Source organism: Cyprinodon variegatus, unplaced genomic scaffold (assembly GCF_000732505.1).
Source record: "Cyprinodon variegatus isolate N-32 unplaced genomic scaffold, C_variegatus-1.0 Scaffold532, whole genome shotgun sequence".
NCBI classification, from domain to species: domain Eukaryota; kingdom Metazoa; phylum Chordata; class Actinopteri; order Cyprinodontiformes; family Cyprinodontidae; genus Cyprinodon; species Cyprinodon variegatus.
The window spans coordinates 413,413-439,378 of NW_015150985.1; the positions used below are offsets into that span (position 1 = coordinate 413,413).

Here is a 25,966-nt window from a genome sequence, read left to right on the forward strand (position 1 = left end):
GGTCTCAAGTTTTCCTGTGGAAGAACTTAATATTCAGAGGACTTCGTGGTTCATTCAGTGCCTGGTGTCAACGGTTGTTATGTTAGAATAAGGGTGTGCGCTCTGATGTTGGGTTGGAATCGCTGTGACATTCTTTAGGACGATAAACTTAATTTAGGTTGGAAATGGCCTTATAACCTTTAAGATTTGATAAATAGTTAATAAATAGTTGCTGATTGCTGGGGTGTTTTTATCCAATCATCTTAACACACAACTGTATGGTCCAGGTTAGCCAATGTTTATAAATTTACTCACCTCTACTCAGGATCAATTAATCACTAATATGCAGTAGAGTCAAGTAACAAAGTACAGATACTTTGTTACCTTATTTTGGCTATCTACCGGTACAATGGAGTAATTCTTTTTTAGACAACTTTTTACTTCTACTTCCTTACATTTTAATAATAAACTTCTTAGCTTTATGTCATTTCAACTAATTTTCTTTAGGACCTCTTGGTATTTACATAAAAGATCAAATAATTTGATTCACCCAGACATTTAATTTCTTTGTGGTTGTTTTTCAAAACAATGTAGACCTAAATCTGACACTGTTACCATTGATTTCATCAAGAATTGTAGTAAAAGGTTCCTTTAATAGTGTAGTGCACTAAAGCATCATTCTTTTATACATTTTTTATGCATTACTTTTACTTTTATACTTTAAGTAGTTTTTAAAATGGTACTTTTACTTGAGGAAAAGGCTTAAGTTAATACCCTAACTACCCTAATACCCCTAACTTCTTCAAAAGTGTTTTTGAATGGTAGGATTTATGCTTCCACTTGTGTAATAAACATTAGTACTTTTGAGACCTCTGCTAATCTGACAACATGTTAAATATTGAGATATCTGAATTCCAATCCTGCCCAACTGGTTATGCTCTTTGATGATCTTAGACGAAATGTTATTAGTGCATCCCGACCATTTTATTTTTTCCTATAACTGTTCCAAGAATCCAGTTCTGAGGAACAGTTTGTGACAAGAGCTTCTGTGGTGTGTATTGGTTGTGTAATATGTTGGGTTGTGGGTGTTTGTGTACTCTGGTCAGCAGGACCAGATTTCGACCTATGACCGTCTCTGCAGGTCTGGACCAGGATTAGAGGCCTAATCTCTTACCTGCCACTTTACGCACCAGTGCACATGTCTTTAAAGACTGTGGAAGCCAGGACACACACACACACACACACACACACACACACACACACACACACACTCCAATGCCCATACACACAGGGCATTTAAGGTGTAGATATCTGTCCACTCTGCTGAAGTCATTGATCATCTTTGTTGTATCTTTTGACTCTGGGAAGAAAAGATAGGGCTGTGCAGGTGGGAAGGGTATGGGTCATGCTATATATATGAGCACACAGACAGAAACACATGAATAAATATATTACAAGCAAGCACAAAGGAGGGAGGTGTTAGTATTATGCTGGAATACATTACCATAAACACACAAACACAATTTAACAGGAAGCAGACAGCGCCATGGAGTCAAAGTACATTAGACATACTCTGCCCAGACAGTCCATGGTTGGTCCTCCTGTCAATAACAGAGCTTTTCTGAATGATGTAAAAACATGCTTTAAGTACATCAGAGGGGTAAAACCATAGGACCTAATCTTTTAGAGTATTGCGAAGCCTTTGGATCCACTAAACAAGAGCAAATTGCCTTGCAGTCTTGTAATTGACAAAACACTTGTGAACTTAGACTTTGCCAAGAAAATATGCTCCCTATCATAATGCAATTTATCCACATTTAAATCAGACATTTCGCCTGCTTAGAGGAGCATTTACACAAAAGCCACTGAAGCAGCTTCACTCGGCTACTTGAACCGCTTCTACGCTGAGCACCACTTGTAGCTCTCTGTATCTAATTAAAGTACAACTATGTCTTATAACTGCAGAACTTTATCAGTATAGCAAAAGAACATCTTCTCTACGTTTATGTCACTCAGAGTCATAATTAAAGGTATTTTAACACAGCAAACCTGTTGCACATTTGGTCCATCCATCCACTGTATATTTCTTAATCACTTGATTGTTAATGGCAATTTCTTGAAGTTTTTACTTGTATGCTGTTCTGAAGTAAACATCTCAGTGGTTTATAATTAGGTTTTCCAATAGAATTAACACATTAGCCAAGTTTAACAAAAGTTATGTTAAAGTTGGTATAAGATTTTACAGGGTTTTTTTTTTCCTCAAATATGATCTAAGGGCAAATTAAGTTGAATTTAGAACAACGTATGAACATGAATTACACTCTTGATTTTTAGTTTAATAAATAAAAAGAAACAAAACCACATATCACATGTATTTTTTTTGTGTTTAACTGTCAAACATTAAAAGTATTAATATAAATCTGTGTTTTGCTGAATTGTAATCATGTTTTTATCATCAGATCATCAAATGAAAGTTTGTGTTTATGACTCCTCATGTGGACATGAAAATCAAAGTCATGCTCAGAGCCTGTCGCCTCCGCTCAGCTGGGAGCAGAACAGACCCAAATGGACTCAGTATGCTGCCCACTCTTCCCTCCTCTTTTTCAGGCGCTTCCTGAATCTCTTTGATATTTTCAACTCTTCCAAACCGCCCTCCTCCTCCCACTCACAACCCACACTCTCCCCCATCGTTCATGCCTTTACCGAGCCCCCCCTGGCCAATCCCTCCACCTTCCTCCCCAGTGGGGGTCCCAGCTGAGGATCACCGTCTTCGATCAGACCGGATTGTGTGCTTGCAGTAGAGTTGGCCGGGATCAATCCCACCGATTTCACCATTTGCTTCCCGCTGGGTCTGATGACAATGTTGGCATTCCACATGCAGGGCTGGGGGTTTGATTAAATCTGTGGCATTGATCTGGGTGGAAGGGCGACAAAGGTCCAAAACATGGACAAAAGTGAATCACAATACAGTATAGACAAAACAAAGGATGCAAAATTATTTTAAATATAAATGACTACGGAATACGCATCTAAACAGTGATAAAGTCATGAAAAGAAGTGGTTTGCTGAAATCTGACAGGTGTTTTATTACCTCCTCAGAGAAGTAACATCTCTGCTTTCACCTTTTTTATTGTTAGACAAGAGAACAACTGCTTCTTCGCTGTAAGAACTGTTGGAAGCTCGGTCTCCTGCTGTGAAATCATTTTCATGATCACGTTCACAGAGTCCCACGGCAGAGGCCTAGTGTTTTTTGTTCAGGACACAGCAGATCAGATTTAATACATATGAATTGAAAATACATTCCTGTTATCTCTAAAATTAGAAAACAACTTGTTGGCTTCTAGCACAAAACCTCCAAATGACCTCTTCTCTCTGACCCTTCAAACTGTCTCATTTGATCCTAACCGCAGACTGAAAAAGTCCAAACTTGTCAACAAATTACTTAATATTGATTCAAGTTTTTTATGATGGCTTCTGTGAGGTTTCATCATTCATCCAGGAAAAGATGGGAGGTTATCTCTGCCTTATTTTCAAGAAGTATTGTCACAAATATGGATCATAACTGCAGAAGTCAGATCCTGGATACATTTGAGCTTTCTTCTGTAAGTGTCCTCAGAGATCAGATAAGACACAGGTACAGTATACAGTAGGACCTCTTTGTTACTCCTCCACATTAACGAGAATCCAGGATAGCTCCCGGACGACTTCCTCTGAAGATTATTGTAACAGGTTATCTGGACAGGTTTCACTGGAACCCACTAAGATGGATGGACCGAAGGATAGTGGATAAAATTGGTCTTTTTTTAAAATCTCCTTCCGTCTTCATGTTTTAAGATTCACAATGTTAAATATCAATATGAATGCTAAAAGCTTTACATAAAAGCATGAAACATCTGAGCAACATGATTCTATATTGCCAACCCCACTATCATCTATTTAGTTATTTCGTTAATTTTATGTCCGTTTCTCATCTCATCACCTACAGTTCAAGCCTTGAAGGCTAACAGAGCCTTACAGGAGCTCCATCTTTCCAACAACCAATTGAACAGCTACCAGGACGCCATGCAGCTGGGAGATCTGCTGAGATATAACAACACTTTGCAAAAGCTGGAACTCAGTAACAATGCCTTAGCAGATGGCGGTAAGTTTATCATGTTCATTAAAGAGCAAAAACCTTTTGCAGAGATGAATTCTCACAAGCAGATTTTTTAAAAGGTAGGCTACCAATGTCCAGAGAACAAGCCTGGAGAACTACTACATTGAACAAATCAGGAAAAATAGGAAATTCCAAGAGATTAACAAGGAGAGAAAAAAGGAAGAATGATGGGCTGGTTTGGGAGTCTGAACACACATTTAGGAAGTTATAAGACTGTGAAATTTATATGTGGTGTGACTCTCAGGTCAATTTCTCTATCCTTACAATGTTTACAGTTGGAGATAGCACTAAAGTTGAACATCTTTTAAATTCACCTTAACAGGTTGTGGTGATTTTTCAGGGTTGGAGGAGCTGTGTGAGGGTCTATCAAGGCAGACGAAAGGTGTTAAAGGCTTAATCCTCAAGAACAACCACATCACACAGAGAGGCATGAAGTACCTGGCCAAAATTCTGGTAAACACTAACTACAGAAATAACAAAGATGAAATATTGAAGTTTATATATATTTTTGGCCTTTATTGGTTTGTATATTAGTTTTCAACTTCGAGTGGAGTTTGAGGATGTTCCCTCTGAACTGGCAGACTGCGGTGGTGGTTCCCCTGCATAAGAAGGGGGACTGGGAACTGTGAGCCAGGAAAGCATTTCAAAGTGTTTTGTGGTGCCCTGTAGGGGCCGCTCCAGGAGTACGGAATCGGGGGCCCCTATACTAGGGGCCATACAGTCTCTGTACAAAGGGAGCAGAATTTTAATCTAAATTGCCTGCATTAAGCTGGACCTGTTCCAGATGCACTTTAGACTCTGGTAGGGCTGGCCTGTGTCACTGGTCCTGTTAATAACCTCAATGAATAAGTTTTGTATGTGCAGCCAAGGGCCAGAGGGGGTCTGGTTTGAAAACCAGTGGAATTTGTCTCAGCTGTTTGCAGATGACATGGTTCAGCTAGCTTCCTCCTGGCAAGACCTATAGCAAATATCGAGCAAAAATTGGTTTGCAACATCTTTTCAACATCTATTGTTGGACTAAAGTGGGACAAAATCAGACCAACCAAACACAGCCCAATGTTCAACAACTATTTCTGGATTAATCAAGACTACAAAGGACTGACAAGATTCAACTTCTAAATGACGTCTAATGTTTGGGGGGTAAGGAGGGCATTCACAGCCAAGTGTGAGTGCATTGTCCAAGATGAGAATCAGCTAAGAAGCTAAGTTAACAAAGTTAAATTATGACTGACTGTTATGATCTGTAGTGAAGAAAACACAAGAGTAGTTTGATGAAATAAGAGGTGTGGGCTGTAACTGCTGGGGAAATGCCTTAATGACCATAATCAGACATTTGGCTGCCCATGTGGATTATGATGAAAGAGGATTAGGGTTAGCAGTTACCTCTTAGCTAAAGCTTTTTTTCAAGAGATTAGTTGCATTTTGAGTCTTGATAAGAATGTCCAAATTTCCTTTGTTGTCCATGTTTTGTGTTTTTTTTTTCCCAGTTTAAAGTCAGCATGTCGTGTGTTAAAACATACGGTGTTTGGTTCTTTCATACTCTTCACTTCCCTGTAAGCTTCTCACTCTACCCAAGGGGTCTGAGTTTGACAGTTTTCAAGCACACAAGTTGCTTCTTTAATTGTCTGCCCTCATCCCTGGTGCATATCCATCCGGGATGCTTGGCCTGCTCCTCACCATGCCTCTGATGTGGAGGCTTTTCCGTCGTCCTCATCTCAGCTTGGAAAAGGGACTGAGGAACAAGGGAGGGTCTGGAGTGTGTTTGTTGTCACGGCGGTGCAAATTAACTCTAAAGAAGATGCTCTCCAGGTCTGTCAGTCTTCAAGCTTGTTTCCGCCCCCGTGCTCCATCTCTTTACAGAGCAGTGACCAGAGGAGGGTGGTGAGGCGACGGGACGCAGCCAGGAGTGGGCGTTGCGTTCCACTTCAGGCAATGAGGGCCCCTCGTGCACCAAACACCCTCAGCTTCATGCACTAGCTAATCAACCTTCAATGCTAATGTGACTCTGGAGAGAGAAAACAGAAATTCTGAGTGAATAACATGAGAGGGAACATTTCTGAAAGGAATAGTATTTACAGCTGAGCGGTGGAAATCTAAACTTTTCAGCCTCTCCAAACTGATTGACTACTAACACTCTCACTAACAGCCATTCTGGTCTCACAAGTTCCTTTTTCTCCAGCCAGGTCTGAAGGCCCTGGAAGTTCTGGATTTAGGGAATAATCTGCTGGGTAATGAGGGCATCCAGATCATCAGGGAGCCGCTCATGTTGAACAGTTCAGTGCTGCATCTTGGCCTTGCCCAAACAAACATCACCTGTGAAGGTACAGTAACTTCTAACCCATGTATGCCCTCTTAAATTAACATATATTGTCAGTAGTAATTTGAGGTTTTCAACTCTACTGTTTGACTGGTATCTTAGTATAAGATTTGTGGCACAATTTTTTTCTGAAGGCACTACATCTGTCCCTCCATATAAGGTGCTGTGGCGCTGGCTGAGTTCCTTGCTGAAAGTCGTCTGATTCAACGGTTGGACCTCCATCAGAACAAAGTTAAGCTTGGAGGTTTGATGGCCCTTAGTCTGGCCCTGAGGATAAACAGTTCTCTGACTGATCTGGATGTTGACCCCATACCTCCACAGGAGCTGGTAGGTGTCCATCTTAGTCTTTGGGGTCCAGCTCAGCTTTATCTACTTTAGTTGACTAACAAGGATTTAGGACTCTTGGGAATGTTACAGTAGTTGCAAGTTTGGGACATCTCAGAAACCCTGTTTGTTTTATGGTACATAGAAGTGGAACCTAATTAAATGTAATCATTCTAATACCAAACTGAGTTTGAATATTTGTTTACCCATATTCTACCACTCATCTGATACCAGATTCAGGAAATAAAGTTTTCCTTTTTCCTACTTTGTTTAACTCTTTCAAGTCATCAAGACTCCAAGATATTGTAACAGCACCAGTTGGAAGAGTAGCTCAGTCCCAGTCTAAATATATCCATCTGATCTATCATGTTCAGGCCTCGTCTCAGACTTTGAGATGCTCTAAACGCTACCTCAATTGGCTCAAGGATCTGCTGGAGATCACCTCTTGTTAGGGTCTGCTGGAACTTATCATCCACATATCAATGCAAAAATGAGAAATTGTCAGTTTGAATAAAGATCCATCCATTGTTGAATGTTAGTCAAGTTATACCCCTTCCTTGTTACTGATGTTCCCTTAAAGGCTGTGGAATACTCTGTGCACAGACGGTTCCGTTGGCCTTAAGTGGCCAATAGAATTATTTTTAATTCCTCATTACAAAATAAATTAAAATAATATGAATTAATCCCAAAGAGAAATTACATGTTGCACTTCTTATATGGGCTTCTTCAATGTTTTTTTGTAGATGTAAGTTGCTGTAGGCGGCTAGGATACCCTGTAGCTGCCTTTCTTAAAGGGAATCTAGAGTAGTCTCACAATATTGAAAAAAGGTTATGTTTACTTTATATGTTTTACAATTGAATAACTTTTATTTTTAAGGTGTATAAGGAATGTATAATTATGGTAAAAAGTCAGACATTTTAGTTTGGGGTAAGTTGGAGTTATCATTCTCTGGCTTCCAGCTCTCCAACAGTTCTATTTGAACCTATATGAGTTTACTCACATTTGGTTTCTTGTAGACTTGAATTCATGTTTATGATGTTATGTGTTTTTCGTCTCCACCTTTCTATGGCTGCAGAGGCCTGAGGAAAATGGCGCCATAACTTTAATACATGCCCCTCCTGGATTCACTAAATAATTACCCACACTTGCCATCTGTTTGTCATGATTTTATCTCTGCTGACTTATTTGCATATTAAAGCATTAATTAAAATCTCGAAGGAAGGGGATGCTTACTCTGAAGGCAATCCGTGCACAGCTTCCAGAGTACTTTTATTTTTGTTTGCAGTGGTTTACTGTTTGTCTGCGTGTTGTTTACACGATTAAGTCTGATTTTATGAAACGCCTCCTCTGGCTAAAGTCAGGCGAAAAGATGTGCCAGATTCTGGAGGATGTTTCTGTGAATGTGTGTCATTAAAGCTGGGATTTCTTCATCTCATTCCTCAGTTGTTGTTTTATTTTTTTCCTCCCCTAAAGCTGCAGAGAGATATGATTAGCATTCCCGCCGTTGTTGGGAGCTTGTGTGGTTGGGCATTTTAAGGGAATTGTAATAAGGGAATTTTTTAAGCCGTGGCAGGTTCTGGAACCACACAGATGGGATTTGTCTTGCCGTGGCCTATGCAGGTGGGAGGAGTGACGATCGTATTAAAAACCAAATCTTTCCATCAGAAAGCAGCGGGTGGCCAGATCAAGTGTTCCCGCTCATTCCCATTCCCCAGGCCGCAGAGGAATACGTGGAAATTTGGGGAAAATAAGTGATAGAGGGGGTTAAGGCACTCGCTGATGTGCCTGTGTGTGTTCCGCCGTGTGTGTGGTTTTATAGGGAAGCGGGAGGGGATCAGGGATACGCATATTTAGAAGGTAGAAGAAGGAGAGGAAATCTGGGTCCTCTCGTCTTTGTTTACAAGAGTTGGAGTTTTCATGTCTGTTGCCACAGTGCTTCATTTGATCAGTGGCCTGTTTGCTGTTAATTATTAATTATTTACCCGTTTAAAATATTCATGCTCCCCAGCCCTGGTGGAAAAAAGCCTTTCTGAGGGGCATCTTCTCTCTGTAGCCACTGCAAGGGGGAGCTGTTTATACATCCTTATCAGGGGAACCAGTTAATGAAGTGAAGTTCCTCTGCCCGACACGCTCTTAATCACACATTGGACAACAGGGCCTCTGCGCCTGCTTGATGCCTAAATATTTGGCTTTGGATTTGTCCAACACGAATGCCCTGTTAGCAGAAGAGTTAAGAGATAAGGCAGGCGAGTGTCCTCTTTTGAATGTCGCATGTCAGAGGTAGATGTTGTTAGAGCAATAATTATGACAGGAAATTGTGTGTATCTATATTTACTGCTAAAATTGATATTTTTTTCCTTGTAATCTGAAACTTTTCAAAATCATACATTTTTTGCAGACAATTAAAATGATAACCAACACAAGCCAAGCCCATTTTCCAGGTTTTAGTTGTCTCTTTTACTCTCAGTGGTTGAAGGATTTTGGTCCATTTTTAAATACGGTTAAAGTTTATTGCAGTGTTTGCAGACATTCCTTTCTGTACAGACTACCTAAGGTCGCACCTACATTTTTTAATCAAACCTGTTCTGGATTGTTTGGGTTCAACCTTGTTTTTAGATTTGGTACTGGAATTGTTGTCTTGTTAAGAACCTAGGGACAAGTTTTAGAGATGGCTTCACAGAATTCTCCATGTTATTCTAGAATGCTTTAGTTTTCAGGAAAGTTCATGATCAACTCAAGAACTGCAGAGAGCTTAGTTAATATGGTTGCAACACAAGCCGGACTCATCAGTCCTTTAGCACTGGGCCTAATAACTTGCATTGGGCTAATATCCTGTTTTCTCGAAAAATAATGCTGCACATTTTGGTAAAGGATATTCAGTATGGTGTTGTCCATCTGAAAGATTCTGTTTCAGCAGTGCACTGGTTCAACTTTGAAAAACCCAATTTACAAGTGGAAACGGACCTTCTCATTCAGTACTTTCAGACAAGCTATACACATTAGCTTATTTGTCTAACTTACTAATGCCATTACACAATTTGGATATTTTGGAGGTGAATAGATAGCAATTGGGTCACTCTGACTGCCAATAAAAAGTCATATATGATTTGCATAAGTATTTGTTTGTTTTTTTCCACTTGCCTCCTTTATTAAGACCCCTGCTTTCCCTTAAACATTGCTATAGTCTTTCTGTCTTGGCTTAAACCCTTCCTGCTTTTTTGTATTGGAAACATTAGCTTGGCTGATGGTTGTTATTTTTCTTTAATTCCATTTCCCATTAGCTAGTCAAAAGCAAAGATACTTTTAGAAACTGGTGATTTTCCCCTTTCTACAGGTTAACTTTGAATGCAAGGTTAGATGCTGGAAAATCAAACAAGGTGTTAATTCATGGTAAGTTACAGGCTAAGCCAATTTATTTACTTTGTTGACATATCAGGGTAACTTTACATAATTTTGCATGATGTTTTAGAGTCAGTACTCAAGTGGAGGGGCATTAAAAAAATGTAAAAATCATCCCCCTTCTTAAATGACCATGACCCCCATACCATCCCCTGTGACTTTTTATATCTAAATGTGTAAAATTTCTACTATATATTAACAATATATAGTTGAAAGGGCAATAATATTGCCCTTTCAACATTTCGCGGGCTGTGGGCTTACTTGTAGCTTGAACAAAATAAATAAAATCAAAGAATTGGCTTACCATGACTATGAAGCTGATCACAATGTGAAATTTGTTCTCTGCATTAGTCCCTAACTATGTAGGGGCAGTGATAGCCATGACAGTCCAGGCACTGACTCCAGTTCTATTGTAAGGTGCCTTGGCCAAAGTCAATGAATGGCGTAGCTGACATCTGACAAACATACCATGCAAGGTTATGTATGCCTCTAAAAAAACAAAAAAAACAAATCCACCATCCCTCCTTTTTTAACAACTAGGTTACTGTTTAGAGTGGAGCTGTGTTTTTGTTAGAGATCCCATTTAGGGTGATCACGCAGACAGTGGCCTTTTTAAGGAACCATTTTTAAGTGCGATAAAAAAAGAAGGGTCTATTTGTATGTTTTTGTGGCCTTGTCATGTCCCAGTAGGCCGGCCGGGTTTCACAGTAGCCCAGTCATGCATGCAGCTTGTATGTTCATGATGCTGCTGCTCAGGAGCGTCAACATCAACCATGCAGAACAAACCTTCAGACAAAGTCTCGTAGGGCGGTAACAAAACGGCTCCAAGGAGATGGACGGTTCTGGATTAACATTATTCCCATATCTGCAATTAAACTACAGTTCATATCTAGTCTCACAAGACTAAGTCACCATCTTGTTTAACTAAGCGAATCATTGTTCGGTCAATACTGGGGGAATGGTCAAACTCATGGTAGTAATTTTCAACTGCTCAATGAGGACTTGGAGTACCAAACCCCTTTAAATAAACTGCTAACTACTTGGTAAACCACCACCCTGCATTATTTTTACCCAAGCTACCTCTCAAGAACTCCTAGATATGTATTTTTCCTTGTTATATTTTTGTTTATATATATATATATATATATATATATATATATATTTTAATCTATGAATAATACATTTCAAAAGCCATTTGAAAATAAATAAACACATAGCAGCAAGGTGTGTTTTGTTTGCAAATGATACATTTTGAGTTAACATAAAATAAAACAAATCTTACTATATATTACTAATTATTTAAGTACCTCAGCAAACTATTAATCTGCTTCTGGTGCTTTTGTCCAGTGTTGTAGAAGGAAAATCTCTTTCTTGATAACGCTCTGTAAGCTTTTCCTAACTGATGAATAAAAATGTTGTTTTGGTCTCTATCACAGAGGCGTTAAAAGCTGACATTGAGATAATAAATGTTTGTGTTTCCTTAAAAAAAGCCATTATTGGCAATAGATAAAGAAAACACAGAGGAATATATCCTAACTTGGATATGAATTTACAAAGCTAATATAAAAAGGAGACATTAAGAGGGTCTTATTCTGTCAAAAGGCTGTTGTTGTAAACTCTCCTAAATATGCCTTAATATAATTTAAAATTTTGTAAGGCACGTTTGATCTTTTGCCAATTCAATCCATTAATTTGGGTTTCTAACTGTAGTAGAATATGATAAATCTTTAGATAAAAGCTTTATATTTAAAACAACTAAACGTTCAGGTATCTCAAGGACTTTACTCCTTATACCTTCCTTTTTCTAACACATACTTCATCTTAGGAAAAGAAAAAGTTATTCAGAATTCAAAAAGTTTTAAAGTTTTAAATTTCACATGCACATATAAAGCAAAAAAGAGTAAAAAGTCTTATATAAACCCCATGAATACCTGTCTAACTAACCTGATTCATTGGTTTGATGCTTGCATGGCCAGAACTGGACAATGGAACAGAATGCAAATGTATAAACGTAACATGGAAACCTATCTTATTTGACCTGCTTATCTGAGGGATACTACTGAAGCATTGTTTAGTGCTATTATCCAACATCTGGGATCAGAGTCTACTTTTCCTCTTGATGCCTCTGAAAGGGACAAAGCTGGATGAGTCTCTCCAGCAGGCGACGAGGGTTTGGGGGTGGAATAGCTGAAGGGTAGGTGGGTGGGTGGGGGTTTGGTGATCCCCTGTTTCTTTGCAAACACAACAACAACTGCAGCAACACACTAGTCGCTGCGCTCCTGATGTATTTTCAGGCAAAAACAGGCATATTTGCCAGCTGTGTAATTTACTGTGGCTCTCATTTGCATATTAAAGCTTTAATTAGCCCCTCTGAGCGCCAGTGTGTCTCTGTGTGTGCGTGTTTGTTAGGTTGGGGTTCAGCTTTGGGGGTATAATCACTTCAATGTGCAGTCAAGAGAAGAGTGAGATAGGTTTGGATCAGGGTTTGGCTTTAGTCCGGAGGTGAGAGGAGTTACTTCCTGCTCCGGTTCCGATCAACCAGTAACTATCATTTCCAAATCTTTCAGAAATATTGAATGTCTGCTATCCTGAGGAGCAGTCTCAAGTTATAATATTCACATCTTCACTTGAGCAGGACCTGATTTCTTGTTGAAGTTCCCATTCTATGATCTTATATATTTTTTGCATAAATAGGTCCATAGAGTTGCAATGTCCAAAGTTTAGATTTTCCAGTAGACGCATCTGCTGAACTGAAACACCTCATTTGTAATCCATACAGTAATTTACTTCATGTCAACAGTTACTTAAAAAAAACAGCTAACTTTACTGGAGGTGCTGCCATCACCCGGGCAGATGGGGAAACAGAGCAAATTGGAATCACAATATCGATTTTTCAGTTGCTCAAATCATCAGTTTGTTCATCAGTACCTCCTTTTTTACATCCCATTAGTCACTGAAATTCTTCAGACCTGTACACCTTTTACATATGATTTATTAGCAATCCTAAACTCTGCTCCTCAGGGGCATGTGTCCTGCGTGTTTATCTGCTTCCACCCACACGAATCAAATAATTAAGCCATTAGTGAGTCCCTGTAGAGGCCATTTTCCATTTGATTTGGATGCATTTAACAAGGGGTGTATTTAAAAGTAAAAAAAACTCTGCCCACCTTTAAGTTAAATCCTCACTACACTGAAGCGTAAACAAAAGAAGTGTTAAATTTTTTTTTAAATTTTTTCTAAATCTACTTTAAAGATTATTCTAACCTACAGCGGATCTCACTTTAGAATTGGCTACTGTCTGTTAAAAAGTGCAATCTTTTTATTGAACTGCTTTGGCTGCAGAACATCTATCTCTATCTTAGCCTTAAGACTTACAGTAAGACAAATTTTATTTTATATTTTGTATACACAGAGTGTATACAAAATGAAATTTAGTTCTGCACAGCTTTCAGATAAGATTGATCATAAGGCACAGACTTTAAAGGATCCTTTAACTGTTTAGGGTGACCATATCTTAAAAAAATAAATAAATAAAAAGAAAACGTGCTTTTGAGCAACAAAGTGGGACAGCCTTTGCTTTTTCAGCTGTACCTTCCTTTGACTACAGTTTTATGGCATTGCTTTATATTGCACACACCTCTTATCAAATTGAAAAATATTTTAGGAAAGACTTCATAAAAAGCTGAAGTTTCACCTTTCACTGGTTTTACCCAGTCATACACTCTTCTGCAGTCCTTGTTGTGACTACATTTACTTTTCTTTAAATGCAGTTTCCGTCATATTTTGTAATAAAATTCTTTACCTGTTCTGTTTTAAGAGCATTTTGTGCAGGTTGATCGTGCTATGGCACAACTGTGTGACAAAGTCTGTATTTTTTTTTTCTTTTTCTAATATGACACAGTCAAATGCAGGACAGAAGTGAAAAATGTGGCACAAGTCTCACCCAAATCGGAACATCTGGTCACCCTATATTGGTTAGCCTCAAAAGCGAGAAAGAGCCAGCACTATTATTGTTGCTGGAGTCACCATAAATAGATGCTTCAGCTTGCCAAGCTTGTTGCTGTTTATGTAAAAACATGATAAATGTAGATTTAAATGAGGGGATTTAAAGCACATTTCAAAATGTCATATTATGTCTTGTGTATGAAACACTGTGTTTTCGCTTTGCATTCTGATCCACCCTCCTTTGTATTATTTATCAGTAAACTGATGAAGGGTGTGAAATGCACATCGCTGTGCTGTATCAGGACAGTGGCAAATAAAATAATAATAAAAGCTCAACAAGCTAAAAAAACAAGGCCAGCTCTGTTTTATGATCTCCTTTAGAACCTCTGGAAATGATTTCACAAGAAGAATTATTCATAAAGTGCAGAACATTATGGACAACAGTGAGCATCCTCTTCAGAATATTTTAATACATTAATTGAGTGTCTTCAGTCAGAGGCGTCTTCAGATCCGGTGCAAGACAGACAGCTACAGAAGATCCCTCCTGCACACAGCTATTAACACCTATAATACCTGTTTAAAAAATTAGTTACTAGAAAAAAATAATTTGAAGTGAAATAGCTGCAATTGTAATGTTGAGGTGTCAATTGTTGTTATTTTTTATCTTTTTTAGCCCTGGTGATAGAAAACCAATTGCTTCTGCAAAGTCTACAAAATCACAGAAGTGGCCAAGTAGCTGCTAGTATCCTTAGGTCATTGAATTTATATCACTGCAGACAGATAATCTGCACTATGCATCGTTAGATTAAGTTATGTTACGATAATTCATTAAATTGCTGGATTGGATTGTTCAACATTTGAATATGTTTGCCCTGGCATCTTAATCATTCTACCCATTGTGGAAGCTTGAAGTCAAACCACATCCACACTGAAATTAGTAGTCAAAAGTAGTTTCTCTGATCTTGGAAAAGGATTACTCAATTCTTCTCCTAAATTGGTCCTTTCTGGTACCTGATCTTAGATATTGGAGGTGAAATATGATGAATGTACGGATGTAAGGGTTAAACAGCTTCATGGTGGTGCAGTTTTGCAGCATTGTTGTCTTGCATCAAGAAGGTCCTGGGTTTAATTCCTGGCTCACAGTTTCTTTGCATGGAGCTTGCATGTTTTTCCAAGCATACATGGATCCTCTTTGGGTTCTCCAGTTTCCTCTCACACTCCAAAAAATATGACTGGATTGATTAGTGCCTCTGAATCTCCCTAGTGTGTGTGTAGGTGCATGGTTTATGCCTCTGTGATGGACTGAGAACCTGTTCAGGGTGTAGACCGCGTTTTACCCATAAACGGCAAAAGCTCCTATGATGGATGGATTAAACTACTTGGTCTAATTATGGTCTTCCTTATGAGACAAAATATGCTTTCAAAAGCCTAAAGATTGACATAAAAAATGTCAAAAAAGTTTCATTCTGATGATAACATTACTCAGTGGCACACTTCCTGTGGAACCCCTGTTACTCTCACAAGAAGTACCATATAGGATATAGGAAGATATGGGAAGTGTCACTATATCCCTTCTCGAAGGCTGAGGTCATTAGATAAGAATCTTCTCACGGTCCCTTTTACCTGTTTCATTACTAGAGGAGATTGCTCCTTCTAGGTCGTTGCACGAAGGTTCTGGAATGATCTCCTACTCTGGTTATATTCCCTTGATTCTGTGGAGGCTTCTCTTTCGCAAATATTTTTAACAACTCCAGTGTGTCAGCTGTTTTATTATGACAATTTTATTCTTTTGCTTTGTACTTTTTTATCTTATAATTCTGCACCTTTGTAAAGCATTTTTGACCCCAGTGAAAAGTGCTATATGTTCCTTTGCAACAATACGTCTTGTTAAATTTCAAGATTGCACCACAAATAGAAATTCTTGTTTTGCATTGACATATGTCTTTTTAAATTTTCATCCCAAATCTTCAGAGTCAAGAATCTAGCTTTTTTCTTTCAGCACGCTTACACAAAGGCATTGAAAATTATACTTTTTTGGAATTGATCAAAGTAAGTTTTTCCTTTCTCAGTGGCTTTGCTGTAACACTTGTCACGTCAACATTTTTGCAGAGCCACACAATAGTTTTATGCTGAGGAAAATTTCTCTGTGGTCATAGCCCAGTAAGTCCACATTTCCCACTAAGACATGCAACACGCTCGCTCAAACAACTTGGCATAATGACCAAAACACTGTACGTTCTGCAATTGATATGGGCCTCCTCTGCATAAGAGAGGGCATATGTATATAAGCTGAGCAAAAGTGGGGGTATCGGATCGCATCGGCTTCCAGCGGGCATGTCCTGAGGCGCCACGCTCAAACAGTCACCCATCAGCAGCTGGCAGCCTCTCATCTGACTACCATGAAGGCCCATGCATGTCTATCTCTTTCCCTCCCTTCATCCTCAAGCCACATCCCTTTCACTTGTGAATGGCGGGCTGACTGCAGAAATTGCCCCTGTCCACTATGTGTGCTGAATATTTAACTATGAATATAAAATATCTTGGCAAGACTTCAACCACCTTCAAAAAGTGAGAGCCCCTGTAGCTCTATGAGCATGCAATCCAAATATCCTGAGTTCTCTGTGCTCTCCTGAATCGATCATCCCGTCGCTGTACGGAGAGATGTCAGGAGACGGAGCACTGAATGATCTTTTCCGGTTGGTCACTGGAGTCAGTGACTGAAAGTGGAGCTCTGAGGAAGATAAGCAAAGACTTCTTCAGTTTCAAATTCAAGAAGAAACTGACTTTCAAACCATACTTTTTCCTCTGTCCCACACTTCTTGAATGACAGCTGATAGTGGCGGTCACAGTTAAAAATCACAAGTAAGAATAAAATATTCCGTCCCAACATTTTGTCTTCACAGTAACAAAAACAAACAGGATGCAAAGTTGAGCCATTGTTCAACTAAACAAATGTTTTTTAGCACTCACACCAAATCTTCCAAGACAAGTCAAAGTAATTTGCGTGTTCAGTTCAGCAGGCGGTGTGTGCACATTTTTTCAGGGTGTGCGCATTCATCAATATGCAGATTCTAATGACCAACAGGCACAGTTTATTGGTGAATGTTATGCAAATGTCAGTATGAAGTGTATTTACCACTTTCAAAGATTCTTCAAAACTGAAACTAAACTATAGCCATAAAGTTTTACATCTTTTTCATCACTTTAACCAGTCAGGTGCAGAATTTCCACAGCCATTGTGGCCACAAAGAAGGCTATGTGAAAATAACAGATAATAGAGTAATAGAGAGAGGTTCTGTGTACATGTGAAAACATTTAAACCATCAGAAATAGCAATGGTAGAATACTATTAGAGACAAAAATGGTTGTCCTGAAAAATTATGTTGAAATATAGTGGTATGCAATAAAAAAACAAATACGATTTTTAATGACCACCAGAGGACATTCAATACTCACCCTGGGACATGCAGGGGAGTGCATCTCTTCTCTGAAAGTGTGCATCACTTATTTTTGCCTAGAGGGATTTTTTTTTGCCCTCAATGTTCTTAGAGGGCTTCACAAGAAGCACAGCTATGTTTTTTTTTTTTTTTTTTTTAGGTCTAACCTGTTTTGCAGTACATTGGGTCATGCTGTTGGGAGAAAGTAAATCCAGCTGTTTAGAGCTCAATCTGTCATAAATAGGACTGTTTCTCCTTCACTGTCAATTTTCCATTTATTGATACTTTATCTTTTAACTTTTGTTTTTATAATTTTTTTTGTAGGCCTTTAAGATAGGCTACCTTAGCCTGGGTGCCATTCCGAACTTAGTCCCGCCCACAACGTTTGAGGTTGGGAAGTTCGGTCTGGCATTGCTCAATCGTAGCGCGAGTATGCTCGCACAATATCTGGCGGACCAATCAAATTGTCAGGGCGGGCTTTATACGATGAAGGACAGATGATCAACAGTAACGTAATCAACCACGTCACCAAAGCAAGCTTGGGTGACAACAACAATGGCTGCCGCTGGAGAGTTGAGGTGTGTAGATTCTGCTATTAGGTCTGTTCTAGAAGATATCGACAGCAAATTCATTTTAAAAGAGGAACAGAGAAACGCGATCAAGGCTCATCTTCTTTTTCTAGGCGTGCAACTGCACGCTTTGATTTTTGTTGACAACAACTATGCGTCGCTTTACATATGTCACGCACTCCATTGCTCTTATTGGTTGTAGGTCTATCCAATTGAGTGCAGAGGCATTTTTTTTCCTGGTTCGTTCGAAACACGCCCCATAATCACAGCTCTATGGAGCAGTATCAGACTCATATTCTGACTAGAATTGAGTAGGACTACGTCAGGCTAAGGCTACCTATGTTAAGTGCACATTGAATAATATTTGGTTTTATCATTATTTTAAAATTATTGTCAGTATACCTCTAACTGTGTGGCTAACAGCCTCATCCCTCTTTTACAGCCTTTAGAATAACACACAATTGTCTCATTTAAATGTATCATATATTCATATTTGTGCAAGCAATCTTTGTAGATCAACTGCAACACACCTACTTATTGTACTATAAGTAAATTAAAGGAACAAAAATCAATTTTCAGTTTTAGTCCCCATTGTCAGTTTTGGCCCTTTGTGATTCAACGGAAATATCAAATCCACAATTTAAGTATTACCATAAAAGGCATTAGCATTGCTGTCTAAACTGAACCTTGTTCTGAGATTGATTATCCATCAAATTTGGGTTTTTAAAGTACCTTTCTGCAATGGTTTATCAAGTTTTGATTTCCTGCTGCTTTAGATATAGGGTCTGGAAGCTTAGTGCATATTTTATTAAACCGAAATAGTGATTTGTTAATTACATAATAATTGGGATATCATAAATCTGGAAAATCTCTGATGCTGCAGTGTTTTTCTTGCTCTCTGATCTCAGTTTGTTCTTAAAACTTTTTCAACGGTACTTCAGTATTAGTCCTGAATGGGTAGAACTTTTTTTCTGGTGATACTGACCACTTATTTAGCCAGACTCATATACAAATGTGCCAACAGCCAAAGCTGAGGGATAAATAAGTAGTCACAATGAGCTTAGGTGCCTTGCCCAACGTCAAATCAACATATGACAAGGGAAAGCTGGATTTGAGCCTGTAAGTAACCACAACATGGCTTCTCTTCCCACAGAAGAGCCATACTCACTGCACACTTGAATACAGTTATACCTCAGTACATGCTTACTGTATATCTTTTCATTTACAACAACATTTTAAACTTAAAGATCAATCCACCTATGACACTTATTCCGTCAGGGTCGCAGTTGGGCCAGTGCCTTTCTCCGGCAGTCTATGGGCGAAAGGCAGGTTAAACACATGGTAGGTCGCCATTGTGTTGCAGGGCAGGACAGTGACATACAACCTTACATACACACACTAACGACAACTGATAGAAGCCAAATAACCTATCGGCCATGTTTTTGGAATTTGGGAGAACGTCATAGTACCCAAACGGAACCGTGCTCAACTAAGCCCTGGGCTGATAATCGAACCCAAAACCCTCTTGTTAAAAGGCAACACTGCTACTACTGTAACTGCACCACTGTGTAGCCCACACTAAACTATTTTGGGGCATTTATATGTGCCTAACTGGCACTTCTATATAACCTTAAAACACTCTAAGGTTACATTTCAGACCAATGGACTCAATCAAGGTTTAAAATAACATAATTTATTTAAGTTAGTGTTTTGCACTGATATAACAAAAAATTACACATTCACAGAAAGTCAGAATACAGAAGAGGAGGGAGTAGCAGTGAAAAATCGAATGGTTCAGAAGTTGTAATGGAGCTAAATTGGCTGTGGCCCCTGTCCAAAAACAGTATCTGATATGTAAAGGTTAAAAACTGATTACCATGCTGCATTCATGTAAATTGCATTGTTTTGTTGGTCTTTATAACCTAACTTTGGAGAGTAAAATGTATGCTGCCTTGGAGTGGATGAGTCTAAGAATGAGATAAAATGCAGAGCATCTCCTCAGTTTTCAAAGTTTGTTTAAATTCTTCCTGCTGCAAAGATGTTAAACAAAGCTTAAGCCATATGCTGGTGTTTAACAGCAGATGGTCAGTGCGTTGCTGACCATATTTGTGTTGCTGATGTCACCCTGCCTGACCTGAAAAAGAATTTTTACATCTGAACGTCTGGCGAACATGTCAGCTGCAGTAGACCATGTCACTATACTGCAAGAGAATCACTAAAACTCCTGTACCATGCAGGACAACTGACCATGATGTCTCACAACATCTCAGCCACATCTTTCTCCCCCCCTCCTCAAACCACAGCCTGGACCGGGCACCATGGAGAGGAGGTAATTGGATTTGTTGTCACTTTCAGTGGCTGGCAGGCTGGATCTGTCTGCTCAGCTTAGTGATCAAGACATCAGTGTGACAGGAACCCTGGGACAGCATCAGCTGGAGTCCTGGACACAGCCAATAAATCTGTGGTCATGCCACGGCCATGACGACTTGGCCGCAGCCAGCTGTTACCTCTGCCACCTCTCCTCCTGTGCCAGTGCCTGATCCACAGCTTGGGGAGTGGGCAGCCTCATTAAAGCAGATGCCAGACCCCCTTCACTCTGCTGGAGAGGTCAGAGAGATTCATCCCAAACCTTCCTCTGTGGTCCTTTTGGTTCTGGGCAAAATTGGCATCAGACACTAGTGTCCTGGCGTTCCCTGTGAAGGGCTGTGTAGTTAGACATCTTATTAAAGCGCCGACAGGAAGCCAGTCAGAGTCAGGCTCTGTAGTTTCAGCTTCATTGCAGCTGTCCCCTGGTTCACCTCAGAAGAGCCAATGATTTATGTCTTCACTGTCCTGCAGGAACACCAATCAATTTCTATCAGATAAAATGTTGCATTAAAAATATACAAACTTGCATTTGTAAAGAATATACGGGAAAAAAAGGAATTATTTTACTTCTTTTCCTCTTTTTCTTTCATTTTTTTTATATTTCTGCACTATAGGCGAAAACAGATTTCATAAACTTACTGAAGGAGTTTTCACCAGTTTTCAATGTTCTCATTTCTTGCACTAACACTAAACATTCTGGTATTAAGGATAACAAACCATGCAGAGTTCCTGGTGTTATTTGTCTCATTCTTTCTGCACACACATCTTACTTTTTTGATTGTTATTGGATATTCATTCTTCTGGTGTTGAAAATGTCCAACTTTGTCTGTTGAAAAACAGTCAGGGCTGTAGGTAGAATCTCTTTTAATTCCAACTTTATGAATTTGGATGGAATGTGTTTTTTTCATTAACTTAGTCAACCTGTAAAATATGTGGCACTAAGGAAGAATACAAATGAAACCAAATGCTTACATTTACTCTATACAAAGAAATCTCTTACAAGGGAAATTCAGCTCGGATGACTTGTATAGATATAGATATAATTACCGTAGATATAATTAAACATTTCTAAATACTTTCAACAACGATAAAGTTTGTTGAATCAGGTAAAAGAGTGATGTATCCACTCTGCATGGCATTATATTACAACACAGACCAGCTTTGCAATTCGTTTAGATATTAGCTTAATGATCAATCCTTTGTCATCTTTTTCTCATTTTTAAAACATAAATGGTCAACAAAACATGATTCAAGAGCTTGCAAACAATTGTAGGTAGTTTCAGTTAAGATACACAAAATGTTTGATATACCGGTAATAATAAAAATCTTTAAATGTTAGTTTTCCCAAATACTAAATATTGTAAACTTCTGAATTTTCGCTTAAAGCAGTTTTGGTAAAGAACCATATTAGGAATCAGAAATGACTGTAATCCAGCTTAGACCTGTCCTCAACACTCCCTTTATAATTGTTATTTTGCACTTTAACTGGAATTCCTTTAACAGCGATTACTTTTAGTTTAAATTTTTGTTAGTTTCTGTAATTGTTTTATACACATTTGAAGTAAAGATTTTTAGATAGCTTGTTTTTTCTATTGTCCCTGAGTTTTAAAAAGTCTTCCCCATATTTGTGTTGTCATTTCAGTGTAAAAGAGTTTGTAAGCTAAAAAGGTGAGCTTAGAAATGTTACATTTACCTTTTCCAAACAGATCAGTCAAAGACTGTAGTTGTAAAATGAGATAAAACACATTTATGCTTTTTTTCACAGTCAAACACCTTGAAAAGCTCTGGGATCAACAACATCCGGCAGCAAAAAACAAGCAGATATTTCAAGTAGGGTGGCAGCGGGGGGAGGTGGGGGGCGTTTCGGGGTTGAACTTGTAAAAGTGTGAAGATCAATTAACCGGAGTTAAAAGTGCTGTTGGCCGGGGGTCTCTATAGTGGTCTCCTCAGATAATCAGCAGCCCAGGGCCGTCTGTAATCTCATGGAGGAATGTTCCAGACTGCTGCTAAAAACAGGGATTAGGAAGTTACAGCTGATAAACGCTGAGAGCACAGAGGGGAAGGGGGGGCAGGTGGAGTCACCATTTCTGTTTGGTTTGAGAAAAAGGTGACAACAGAAAGGTTCAAAATATAGACTTTGATAGATCCAATCTAATCAGCACGCTTCGTCCCGGATGATAAAGTCAGTAAAAGTTCAGATTTGTATTTTATTTGGTTGTATTGAGAAACACCTGCCATGCTCCTCTCCTGGCGTGTGGTTCCTTTGCATTTCTGCTACTGCTAATCTTTTGGAAGTTTCACTGGTATTGCACCCAACAAATGTTTTTGCATCATCTCATCAACCAATGCAGGTTTAGGATTTATCATCCAAAACTGCTTCTCTTTAGCCCAACCGATTATTGCGTCTTGGTTAAAGTGTTTGTTCTTGTTACGGTTCATTTCCTTCAGCCAGTTTCGTATAGTTCTTTCACAAATATTGACTCTTTTTTTTCTTGCCACATTGATTTACCAACTCTCTCAGCACAAAGACAGGCTTCTTGCTGGTGGAGGTTGGAATGTTGTTAGTGATCCTGTGGAGATCATTCAGAGGGTCTCAGGAAGAAGTTGCAGTGAGGTTTGAATTTTATGGAGAACCTGCTCCTGTTTGGTGTTATTTGGTGTTATGGTTCTTTTGGCATCATCAAGCCCTGATCCTCAGTTTACCTTTACCTAGTTCTGAGGATATGGTTCACAGCTAGAGAGTAGTGGACTACTCCCTCTTCCTTTGGAAAATTCCTGAATGATGGCAGGATAAAGCAGGAGCTAAAGCTGTGGACCAATTTAACAATATTAATAACAGAAATTGACATCAGCCTGGAGAAAAACTATATCAATATCAATATCCAATGAGAGCAGAACATTCAAAAACCCTCTTCAACACGACAAAGAGGGAGAGGTCACCATCATGTGGCGTTCGCAGAACAACTGTTCCTCATGAAATATGATCAGAACTTGTGTGACATGTTGACTAGAAATATAAAAACAGCTCGTCTAATGTGTCTCAAAATTGATATATTGAAATATAAAAATATTGAACCTTTATTTCTGTCACCGTCCGCACACCTTTCTACAGAGATATTGGGGTTGATAACAAAATTAATGTTGACTGTTCATTGTTAGTTTTTTATTAACAAGTTAGTTTTTATGTTTGAAATGTGTCACTCTCTTTTATATTTCTATTTATTTGGGTGATCTATGTTTCCATGTCACAGTTACTGCTACAGTCACTTTATATTCATTTTGGAAGATTATTACATCGTAGATTGCATTAAGAATTTTGCTTTAGCATTAAAAATCAAACGTGATTTATTTTTATTGCGTTTTTAAAGAAAAAAAGTATTTTTTTGCCACAAATTCCTTCCTTTTTTAAACTCAAATATGCTTTTTCATTTCTATTTAAAAATCGGTTTAAAAATTATTTGAATAAATGTTTTGTCAAATAATAATCCAATCTAATTAAGAGCTTAGATGAGCCAAGGGTGTATTCGTGTACAAATAAACGTATTTTAAATATTTCTACAAAGTAATCAAACTGTATATTTTCCCTCAGTTGGTGTCACTCATCGACAAAAAAATGAAATTCCTTCACAGATTTCACTAAAAATGTTCGGCTAATGTTCTGGTTGAGTTTGTTATTCCTCCTTAACAGGAGAAAGAAACAGTGCTGCTGCTGCAGGGAAATTAAACAGCCTTTCTTTCTCTCCCTGAACAATTACAGATATAAAACTATGAATGCAGCTGGATCATAAAACTAGCAAAATTAAACAAATAAATGATCCGTGGTTTTGGATCGCCATGTCCTTTTTTCTGATCCTTTTTATATTGTCGTTTTTTTTTTTTTTTTTTGTCCTTTTGGATTCTGTAATTTCTTTTTTAAAATAATAAGACCTTAGATAACTGTGAAGAGATAGACAGTATATTGTGAACAATGCATCTACAATGTTCTCCAGTTATCCAGTTTTGGATCAGTACAACAAAGACCAAAAATATGCAACAATGCTAAGTTTTTTTCTTCATAATTCGCCCTGTTCTCTGTTGGTTATTATGTAAAAGAATTAAATTTGAAAAATAAATTGATAGATTTCATGTAGAGAGTCACACAGTAATCTCCTTTTTAACACTCCACATTAAATTTTACCACATATTTCAGCTGTTTTGAGTTTTTTTTATTGTTTTTCTCTTCACTGACAATCACTAAACTGGATTAATCCTTTTTTCTTTGTCTGTAGTTCACTTTGCATTGTTCAAACTTCAAACATTCGAAATGTGAAAAGAGATGCATACAGCTTGGTGTGTCACAGATGAACATGAAAAACATCCAGATGATGCAGAGAGTAGACATTTGGTGTCCAACAGTGGCATCTTCAGTCCGAGGGCTGGAACTGCTGCATATAAGCTGTAGAAATGACTGTAATTGCTGCCATTTATGGAAAGGTAAGGGGTGTATGAATGTTCTCAGAGTGCATGCATTAACATTTACTCCGGGAGATGCTTCAGTTTGCAGCAGAGCAGCAGAATCCTCTTCTGCAATGAGAAGTTTCAAACATCAGGGAAGAATGAAACATGGCATGCTAAGTACTGACTAATGTAGTCAGTGCTTCTAGTTAAAGCTGGAAAGGTTTAAAGTTCTTAAATGAATATCCATACATGAAGAGCTTGTAATGGTTATTAAGCTCAGAGAGATTCACAGTGAATCCAAACAATAACAGGCTTGTTGGACGCTCCTTCAAAGCATACCAAGACATTTTTAAATGGATAAAGATATAATAAGAAGTTCATTGCTATAAAGATTTTACAATCAGGCAGGAAATACTGATACAACTATTTTCTACTTATATTAATGTGATCAGTTTTAATTTGAAGCAAAGTTTGTGTAACTTTCAGATGTGGCTTAGAGTCTTCTGAAATCATTCAGGTAGATTTATTTCAGTTTGATTCTTACAAATGATTTTCTGCAAAATTTTTAATATTTTAAACCATGTTGTTAGAACTAATAATGAGAATGATTGCAGCAGAGCAAGGTATATTTTCCGCTGTCACTAAAACATTATTTTAAAGTGAAATGACTCGATTTGAATGCCTTGTTTATGTTTGTTTACTTCCAGAGCAGGTGTAAAACTTCTGGTTTTATTATTTTAAGTTTGGAAGTTTCTCTGTCCAGTTTTACCAGAACCTGAAAGCAGACAGAAAAAAATAACATATTTTTGTCAAACTGGGTGCAATTAAAGATGTTTTACAATGACCTCTGCTGCTTAATTTTCAGTTTGTACTCCAAACTTTAGACGTAACATTTATTTTAGGACTATTTTAGCATTCCCATCTGGTAAGCAGTGTTCTAGAAAGAAAGAAATGATCACATTCTGAAAACAGTGGTGAAGGCGCCAAGGTGGAAATCTTCTTAGCCTGATTTTGACATCTCTGACTTGATGACAA

General features: G+C 38.3%; 1 protein-coding gene across 2 annotated transcripts in view; it reads left to right on the forward strand.

The window, feature by feature from the left end:
* LOC107095233 (protein phosphatase 1 regulatory subunit 37-like) overlaps window positions 1–25,966 on the forward strand; it is a 55,969-nt gene that overhangs the window by 22,079 nt on the left and 7,924 nt on the right. For both annotated transcript variants that reach the window (XM_015391234.1, XM_015391235.1), the window contains exons 7-10: window positions 3,965–4,120; window positions 4,476–4,588; window positions 6,315–6,456; window positions 6,613–6,779. In XM_015391234.1, the coding sequence (XP_015246720.1) occupies window positions 3,965–4,120; window positions 4,476–4,588; window positions 6,315–6,456; window positions 6,613–6,779 (578 nt within the window). The remainder of the gene's footprint in view (window positions 1–3,964; window positions 4,121–4,475; window positions 4,589–6,314; window positions 6,457–6,612; window positions 6,780–25,966) is intronic.